At 42.4% G+C, this 10122-nt stretch overlaps 1 protein-coding gene across 6 annotated transcripts in view; it reads right to left on the bottom strand.

The window, feature by feature from the left end:
• Nucleotides 1–1447: 1447 nt before the first annotated feature.
• The window catches only part of GPBP1L1 (GC-rich promoter binding protein 1 like 1), a 34217-nt gene continuing 25542 nt past the window's right edge, over nt 1448–10122 (bottom strand). For 5 of the 6 annotated variants that reach the window (XM_080623501.1, XM_080623503.1, XM_080623502.1 and 2 more), the window contains 5 exons: nt 8451–8591; nt 4803–4961; nt 4098–4222; nt 3107–3209; nt 1448–2869 (listed from right to left, as the gene is read on the bottom strand). In XM_080623501.1, the coding sequence (XP_080479627.1) occupies nt 2723–2869; nt 3107–3209; nt 4098–4222; nt 4803–4961; nt 8451–8591 (675 nt within the window). In that variant the 3' untranslated portion in view covers nt 1448–2722. The remainder of the gene's footprint in view (nt 2870–3106; nt 3210–4097; nt 4223–4802; nt 4962–8450; nt 8592–10122) is intronic. The other variant, XM_080623506.1, reaches the window with a different exon arrangement.

Here is a 10122-nt window from a genome sequence, read left to right as displayed (position 1 = left end):
CCTGCTCGGCACTGGTGGTGGCTGCGGTGTTTGAAGCCACCGTTGCTAGGCTGGGCCAAGCTGGGAGCGTGGCCGCACCCTCACCCTGCCCATTCCCACTGCTCGGGCACTGGAAAGGGGGTAAAATGGCGTTTGAGAAGTGAACAGCAAACAGGCTGGGGAGGCCCCGTCCCGCAGTCCTCTCCCTTTAGTGGGTACAGAACACTGCCTTCTACCAGCCCTGCCGTGCCCCTTTTACTCCGGGCGGCAGCTCACAGCAGTGCTCCGCGGTCTTTAAGTTCCTCCTCCGAAGTGAACTGGCTCCATCCAGCCACTGCCCTCTTGTCCCCAGAACCCCTCCCCTTCTTCTGTCCTTGCTCCGTTCTCTGTTGGCACCGCCAGGCTCACCTCAGGGTACCGGTCACCTCCCACTGTGATTCGAATTAGGTAAAATTCCTTACTGTGAGGGTGCTGAGGCGCTGGCACAGGGTGCCCAGAGAAGCTGTGGCTGCCCCATCCCTGGCAGTGCTCAAGGCCAGGTTAGACAGGGCTTGGAGCAACCTGCTGTAGTGGAAGGTGTCCCTGCCCGTGGCAGGGGTTGGAGCTGGATGAGCTTTGAGGTCCCTTCCAACCCAAACCAGTCTGGGATTCGGTGAGAATGGGTGATTTGCTCAGGGAAAAGCTGCAGTTTGGTGTGTGAGGGATTTGCTCGGTGAGGCTCCCAGGGGCAGCCAGTAACGCGTGAGCAGCTTCACTGATAAACCAAGCACAGCCCATAGGAGGGCAGCAGCAGGAAGAGGTCAGGCCAAAACATGCAGAGCTTTCATTACCCACGTGCCCTGCTGTGCTGTCCCCCTACCAGGCAATTCCTTACTCCAGGCAGCTGTTCAGCACTACTTCATCGGTCACAAGTGGCTGTCAGCATGGATGTGATTAAACTTACCCCATTTCTTGACACCACCACAAACACCTTTCGTAGTTTTTCACTGAAATGGAGGTAAGGAGTTACACTTCCATAAAACAGATAAACTTCTCCAGACAAAACCAACATTTGACAGCAGCAAAGCATTAGGACCTTCAGGCGATCTTTGAAGTATCTTAAGAGGAGCCCAAGCACTTCCCCAAAGGAAAGGGTTGAGACCAGAGCTCAGCTTCCAGTGAAGAACAACCCCCGAGCTCTGGTGTCCGCAGGAGCTAGAGGCACAAACAGCAGAGTTAGACCTGGTGTCCCTGAGCATTCCCTTGAGTCCAGATGCAAAGATTCACAACTGACCATTCCCATTCCATTGCACATCTGTCCTGTCTGCCTGCTCAGCAGTGGATTGAGAAATCCCCTCAGGTCAGCGAGACCCGAGCACTTCCCTCCAACCCATTTGCAAACAGTGCACAACCATGCGGATGCTTTCCAATTCAAAACGTTTGTGTAGCAGCTGAACTTAAAACAGACACTAAAATAGCTTAGGCCACAACTGAGTTGTTTGTAAAATCCTTTTTAATCTAATAGAAATGTTTTCATGAAGTTTTAAAAAAGATTTCAATGAAAACAGCTTTGGATTCAGACATTCCCTTGCCACGTTGTGAACAGAAACAGCAGCATTGCACTAGGAACAAGTGACACCGACCGGTCGAGCTTCACCATTGTGTATGAAGCGGGAAAAAAAAAAGCAGCAAACTGCTTGAGTAGAAGAGAATTTGAATCATTTTCTTTAAAGAAAAAAAACCCAAAAACCAAAAGAAAAACCAACCAACCATGGGCTATCATCTCAGCATTGTTCTCCCTCTCCCATCTTAAAGGGAGAGTTAAGCTTCTGCAGTCTGAGTGCTACAGCGATGTTTGCCAAGTGGAAAAAATACAGTGGGAGAAGAAACTATTTATCCCCAGTGCTATTAAATCCCCAAAAGTTGCAAGTCCCTTTACAGGAAAGCTTCTCTTACATAAGAAAGACAATTAGAATTGGCAAACTGATGCAAAATATTTATTCCAAGTTAGTTATTTTTGATGCAGTAGTTTTTCCCCCTCATACAGACTCAATGTGATAGTCACTTTTTTAAATCTGTAAATAATGTTATCAAAATAATCTTAATCTTTGAAATCTCACAAAAAATTTATATTTTACAATCCACCCTGAATATCAAGGCTGCAAGAAGAAGAACACAAACAATTCCTATATCCAAATATTTTACAGCTGTACCCAAAAAAAAAAAAAGAAGAAAACCACAAACGCCTGGTTAAGTGATGAAGCTCCCCGAGCCGCCAAAAAAAAAAATAGAATAAAATAAAATATTCATGTTATTAGCATTAATTTAACATAATTAGAACTTCAATAGCCATTTTTGTCATTGACAATGATTGTTTTAGCACACTGTTGCCGCACGCCGTTGTGTAATGCGGGCGGCACTGTTAGAAGCTTGTTGTTGCAAAGATCAGTCAGCCACTTGTATCCTGCTTACAAGACTGAACTTGTGCACTGCCCCACAAGGGATTTTTGTCAAAATTTGCTAGCTGCACAAACTTCTATTAAGCATTAGGGCAAAACCAAAAGAAAAAGCTAAAGAAGCCAATTTCTCTCTTTGGGATACAATTATTTCCCTTGTGCATGAAGTATCAACAACAAAAGAAAAAACTGAACAGACTGGAGACAGAATAAACTCTGTTTAGTTTATACAACCCCAAACACGTGTTGAGCTATGAACTGAGTTTATTGGGTTGGTTTTATTTATTTCAATTTTCTTGTGCCCACTTTCAGGCATCGTCATCTGACGTTTCGCTGCTACTAGTTTCTGTGTCTGAGTCCTCAATCTTTGTCTTAAAAGTGCTTCTCCAGTGGAACAACAGGCTGGAGCCGCGGCCCTGAAGAAATCCATTCTTCCCAAATCCATTTCTTCTTCGCTGTAGGAATGAAAAGTAAGTTTTGAAACAAGCACAAGTGTGGAGAGTGACTGTCACTAACCATCTGTGGGCACAAATTACATGTTTAACTGTCTACACCCACACTGCATGGATAATGCAGTCATTGACTGCACTACAATCTCACTTCAACCCTTTGTCTTTTCCAGTATCTGTAAGAACTACACCACAGACAACCTGTGCATGAGAAGGGAGAGGGAGAAGAGCTGTAAAACATACCTGCTCTGATTTAATTTGGAACTCTTTGAGCTCATCCTCCGTGAGGGGAAGGTAGTTCTCATCATTTTCAGGATATTCCTGCCATCCCATTTCTTTCAATAGCCTGAATTGTGGAGGAAATAAAAACTGGAATTAAAGCAAGGCAACAGTGGCAAAAGAGAGGGCATTTTGTCCACGAAGCACAAGGTTTTCCAATAAATCACTCCCAAATCACCAGGGAAACTTCTAATATTAGAGATCACTTCAACAATGCTTCATGTTTACCCAACATTTTTCAATGTCTTTCACAAATATTTAATCATGAGGAGTCCTGTACAATGGGTACATAACTGGCCTGGCAGAAAGAATGCAAGGCAGAGATTTGAAATTCTACCCAAGGATACTGAAGAAGGACATGAGGCAATCAAACCAGTATCACAGCTCAGAATTTCCTAAAACTTACTATCTGCTTGCACCAGATGCTCACACACTGCTTGTTTACTGAAGGGAGATACAAGCTTAGATAGTAAGTAAATACTTTCTTCACTCTCCTCCACTTTTACAGCATTTAAAGCAGCACAGGAATATTCTACGCACAAACAGAAGGAAGTGGTGTGTGTGTGAGGGTGTATCTTCAGCCTTCAGACTATTACATTTAGGACACCTGCTTGTACATCAACCAGAATCACACCAGGTTCATGCTGACTCCCAGTGTGGGCAGGGAAATATCTAGGCAGCATTAACACACAGAGATGTGGCACTGGAGAAGCACTGGAATTTAATTACAGACCATGGTAAAGTCTTGGCTCACCTGTCATCAGTGTCTTGTTTTAATTTCAGTGAGGCTCCACCCAGACCAGCACTACTCATGAAGCCCAGACACTGGCTTAGTGTGCACAAAGCTACTGCTGCTTCTCAGAAGGAGTTTACTTTGAAATAGTTTCCTTCTCCTCACACAGTCCAAGGATTCACCCTCCTTTACTCAAGACACTTTATTTTGCCATTTACTCACCTGTGTTCTGCTTCCAGCGAATGAGAGAGGTTTTCCCCCTCCTCCGGCAAAGGGAGAGAAAGGCCATTCTGATGGCAGTTCTCTTCCCAGTTTTCCTTTGGTTCTGGTGTGCTGTTGCTCTCCATCTAAAGAAAAACAAAAGCATCAAAGAGTGCTTGCAAAGACCATGCCAATAGCATATTTCCAAGTCCAAGCTTCTGGTTTTGGAAGTAAACTCAAGCCTTTCACCTTGAGTCAGTGTTTTTTTACAGAGCTTGCACTGACAGTGGTTTAATGCAACTTCTACCTGGCTGTGACAACACAGTATGAATGATGTCTGGTAGACTGCACTTTTGTGTGAAGGGAATAAGTGCTGGCATTACAAAGCCATCATCAGTGGCTTCAGGAACCTTGAAAGCTAATTACAGTATTAAAATACGGTATTGTTTCACTCCTTAAAAAACCCTTGCAAAAATCTAGACTACCTTCACCATCTGGGACCTGCCTTTCCATCTCATTACTTATCCATTTGCATTTCATCAAGTTACAGATCTCCCTTCATCGCAGTGCTGTGCACTACTGCTGCTGGCATGTATGCCAGACCACTGGAAGTCATTCATTTCTTCCTCCAGAGCCTGAATTACATACACAGCTGTTTTTTTTTCTCCAGTACCCAACTCCTTAAATACATAACGATCACATATACAGTAAGGACAGAGATCTTACATCATCCAGCTTGTCACATTCCCTGTTCTCGGTTATCTCCCCATTTCTATCATCTTTCAGTGCCTTCAGGAACTCGCTCTTCTTATCAGTGGTACGGCGCATCAGCTTTGTCAGGCGTGAAGAGCAGATCTCGATGGGAGGGGTGGTGCTGGAAGGACTCTAGACAAGGAAGGTAGAAAATAGAGACCTTCAATCTGTATTTCTGCAAATACAGTACACTGTTCTTCCCACTTATCAGTATCAACTCTGAACTTTTTCTTCTCCTAGGAGTCAATTTACACGGCCATGAACAGGTTTATTTTGTTTCCTGCCAATGTAACTCTAAAGCAGTGCCAGAGCCTACAACAATATGAAGGCAAAGAACTTCATGCAGGACTCTTGCTCTACCAAAAATTAAGATCAGGCTCAGCTAAAATTTGCATCTTAAGACATCCTGACAGACTCTACCCTGAAATCAAGCTATGCGGTTGTAATCTCCTTTCAGGGAGTGGTCACATCCTTAACTAACCACAAGTGATGTGAAATAGGTAGCCACAGCCCCTGGAGAGTGTGCTGCTGATTCGCTGCTGTGTACACTCACAGCTCAGATGGTTCAGTGTGGAGCCAGACACACAACCCTGAAGCCTGTGGGGACTCTGCTCAGCTCAATTCACAAATCCAAGGTAACCTCCCATGCTTTTCCACAGTGTTTAAGCTTTCTTAATGATTTTGAAGCTGTGAACCAGGCGTAAGGCAGTTTGTGCATTACCAGCACCCCAGCCATGATACTGTAACAGAAACACTGATAAACAAGATGAACTTTCAATTTAATCTGTTCCATCATTTCCACTGTACATACAAAAGAAATCTAAAAGCACGCTATGTGGAAGTTCTTGATTTCTTAACCTTCTGCTCATGTGGATTTCATGTCTGATTACTCTAAAGAAAGGAATTTATTCATTAATATGGATACCTGACACCAGCCTCTTGCATGCAAAACTATTCTTTTCCTTCACTTACTTGCTTTGGTTATTTTCCTCAATATTAAACCAGAGTAACATTTCCTAAAGTCTGTGGCGTTTTTCTCTTACCCATTTGGGTTTTTTTAAAGCTAGGGTGGGAAGGTTGCAAATTCAGGCTCTTCAAAATGAATCTCCTTTGTGAAGTACTTTTATCAGACTCATACTGCTTTCAGCAAAGATGAAGGGAACTAAAATATTTAGCAAAACAAAACCAAGGCAGCAACTGCTGCCTGAATTTGTCATGCCTGTTGCACATAAAACACGTGTGGAATAATGCCTTTCAGAGAAGCGCGTGCTGAAAGGAATGCCTTACAGTAAGTATTTCTCAGGTGGCCTTTGCAGATTTTGCCTAATTCAACACAGTAAAGAACACAGCAGCAATCATAACAGATGTAACAAGTGACTGTGAATATCAGGATAAAAAGCCAGCATAGTACTGAAATTAAGCTCTTAACACAGCAACTAGTTTGACTTCAGAGATGGAAGCTAAGAATAAACAAATAAGTCTAAAACTTAGATGTTTTCTGGTAATTTGGAATAAGCCAGATCTTTGCTAGCAGCTGTTTTAATGTTTCATAAACCGCTGAGGTACTAAAACTTTTTCTACACATTAGTGGGAAACAGCTGAAAGTTTAGAAACACAGATTCCTGAAAGGGAATTTAATTTCACCTCAATTCTGGTTTTATGCAGAACTTTCAGAAGAAGGGGTTTTACGTAACATTCTCTTTTAATATTAAAGGGGTACAAGTAGGCATTTTTGGCATCTTTTCTAAAGGTAAGTTTAGCCCTTTGACTGACACATCAAGGCAGCTCTCAGTTTATCTTTTTTTCATTTTACTGAGAGCACTGCATCATCTCAGACTGTTCAGATGTCAGTCTATGTAACAGAGATGGCTACTCCTACAGAAAACTCACCCTGAATCACTTTACGACTTCAGACTGTATCTTAATCTGGTTATTTTAGACTGGTTTGTGGGGACACAGTGCCACTGCTCACTGGCACCCTTTCAGTTTTCAACACACTGAGGTCTCTTATGAATAGAGGTGCTATTTGCAACACTTCTGCAGAAGAGTCATTATCCCCATTTCAGAAATAAAAAGGCAGAGATTACTTGCAGCAGGCGTGTGGAGCTAGGATTACAGTAGTATTTGCTGGCCATGCTCCTGTGTTTTCATACCGCAAGTCTCCAACAGATTCAAAGAAAAAAAATGAGTGTTCAGTTTTAGTTGGGAGGAATTTTTAAGCCCTTTTGTTGAATTGATTGACACTGGTAATACAAGAAGCATTCAAGGCAGTACAGCTTGTTCTGGGGAAATCCCAGCTGCCTACTCTGGTTGTCAGATGAGTATCTGGCATCTTTGCTGACTCAAGGTTCACACAAGACCTTGGAGGGGGGAGGAGATGACTTGCGTTACTGACATACAGTACGATACGGATACGCTGTATGATGTAAAGTGAATGCCCTTCTCAGTATCTGCCTATTGAACTTTACATATTTATCCTGCAAAGGTGTCCATACTGTGCTGTGCATTACACAAAAAGGCAAGCTGTCAGTAGCACAAAGGACTCAGTCTAAGGACAGACAAAAGCAAGAGAAAGGAATGGAGTGTAAGATTTGTTTGTCAGTGACAGGCCTATGCTTGTTAACTACTGCTTTTTAATGACTGCTTTTACACTCAGCAGTGGCTAAAGCAGAAAAGTACACGCTGTTGTAAAGTAAAGCCTGCAAAGCAGAGAATCATAAAGATGGCTGTATTTTGGAAGTAAGATCTGTAAAGGAACAAGACAAATGCACAACTAGAAGAAAACCCCAACCCACTGCTACACTTGAATGAATATCTCATCTATCACAGTCTTGGTTTTTGTTTGTGGTCCTTTTACATATGCTCACAAAAATTTTGAGGAGCAGAGGAGAGAAGTTATTCAGTGCCACTTTTCTATTAAGCTTTGTGGACTTTCAAGGTCCAAACCAGCATTTTCTATACAAGCTATGGAGCAAGGCATAGGAATGCTGGCCAAAACAGGTTATGTCATCATTACTGCTGAAATGTTACCTGAGTTATATACCAAGGTTCTCTCTGTACTTCAGACCAAAATCAGAGGGAGTCAGTTTCCACCTCAGCACATTACCTCTTTCCAACTCCAAAATTAAAACCACTGTAGCTGAAGACACATATACACATGTTAAACTCCCCCAGCCTCCTCAGAGATCATTTCTTGTGCTGTTGTGCTCCTAGGGAAAGGATATGAGGCAGATTGTTCTCCTTCCCCTTCTCTTCCCGTACTGAAGAACCAGATGGAATCAGTTTACTTACCTATTTACATCAGCTCTTGGTATCTGCGTTCCAGTAACACCAAGTCTGTGCATGTCTAGTTATGCAACACTATTTAAAGCATTAGTATGTTTTTTTCATATTTGAGGAAAATTCTAATACATTCAAACACCAATGGCTTTATATTCAGGTAAACTACATTTTTATTTCTTTTACTGTATCAGATGTGGCAGAACATGCTAAGAATGTACAAGTGAGTCATTCTTTATGGGTGCAAAGGTAGGTACCATATACAGAAAAGACCTTATGTTTCAGCTACAGTAGGCAATAGTGACAAGAGCTCCCACTCTATTCCCAAACCCAGTCCCTTACCTCTTTGGGAGAGGTGAGGACTGAGCCACTCGCCAGTACCGCTGGTTTGGTTACAGACACTGGACTGGTAAAGGCAGAGTCACGGCTGGAGGAAAGCGAGCCTGGTTTATGTTCACTTCTGTTGGCTTTCCATGGACTTGGCTATATTGAAGAGAACATAAGATACTGGTCAGTAAAGGGTAAGGAACAAAAAGGGGCTGCTTGCAAGTAGTAAAACAAATAAACATTGGCTGTTATGTGGATATTTCTTTCCCCTCTACAAGAACAGTCTCATCAAATTGATCTTGACAGCAATTATTTCTTCCTCTGTCTTCTTGTTTCCCCCAAATCACACACAGTTCTGCTTCATGGGCACCACCCTCCAGTAAAACACCATTAGATCTCAGAAAATCCAGCACTGCTCTTCATTAATTGGAAGCACCACCAAGTACAGCAATGTAATCTTACAGCTACCCACAGATAGGCAGTAAGAATGCCAATTAAATTCACATTTCATATGGAAGCACTGTATGCCACAAAGAAAGGGTTTGCATCACTTGACGGGACCTTCTCCTGTGCGAGGAAGCAGCATTATCAAGGAATATTTCTGCCCAGGCTGAGAATGCACATTATTTATTTCCTAGGGCTCTGAGAGTGTCCATCATTGCACTGATTTAGCAACAACAAGGAAAGAAGTCATAAAAAAAGAAAGAAAAGCTGCTGGTTCATTAAAGTGCATGAGCACTTGCTGTTTTGCTCTGCATACTCTGCAGTACCCCTTTCAAACATACTGGCAATTTGGCTGAAAAACAAAGACTTTGAAAAACAAAGATAAGGTTTTGTTATTTGGAATGTTATCCTTGAGCCTCTCTTATCAACCAAGGACAAACACTGTGAACTGCTAAGTCTTTTACAAAGAGGATCCTAACAAGAAACTTGTATCAAGTAGCACAGAAATACACCTGTCAGACCATTAAAACATACTGGTTCTTTTGACCCATCAGACGTTTGAAGCCAGCTTCAAATCACAAGCAAAATAACTCACGCGCAAGTGGGATTCAGTTAAATCTGAGACTGGAAAAAAAACATTCTAGAAGCAATGAGAGCAGAAGCCATTATTTCAGTATGTTCTCACTCTCCCCTGGGTTATTTTATTCATTTTTGAATAAACAAATCAGGAGGGGAGGCCATCAGCATTACTCTTCCACTCCAACTTAAAAAGAAGAGCAGTCCACATTATTGAATGGAGTATTTGGCATTCACAGCACACATTCCAAACATTCCCTTTAAATCTAGAAAATATCCTGATCTGTGCAATATCGGCTGGTACTAAAATTACTGTGACAAATAAGTTTCTCTCCACAGATCTGATGGCTGTTCTGTTTGGCTGCCCAGCTCTTTGTTGCTGATTGTTGTTCTCCCAGTTTCCACAAAGGGGCACTTCAGACAAATTCAAAGACAGACCCTTACTGCCTCCTTAGGGGGGCCACTAGATTCAAGCACAACTAGAGATGAGTATCAAAAGAAACTGTTTGCAGATTATGACCCTCATGGATTTCTTGACTGTGAGCCATCACAATTAGCCCAGAAGGAATGCACTTGTTTCACTGACACCAGTTCTCTTCCTTTCAACACCACTTGGTACAACTTAACAAAAAAACATTTCTCACTGAGTTTGCCTGTGACAGCTTTC

The sequence above is a fragment of the Psittacula echo genome, assembly GCF_963264785.1.
Source record: "Psittacula echo genome assembly, chromosome: 7".
Taxonomy (NCBI): Eukaryota; Metazoa; Chordata; class Aves; order Psittaciformes; family Psittacidae; genus Psittacula; species Psittacula echo.
Note: the sequence above shows the minus strand (reverse complement) of the source record. Positions and strands in the feature narration are given on the sequence as shown.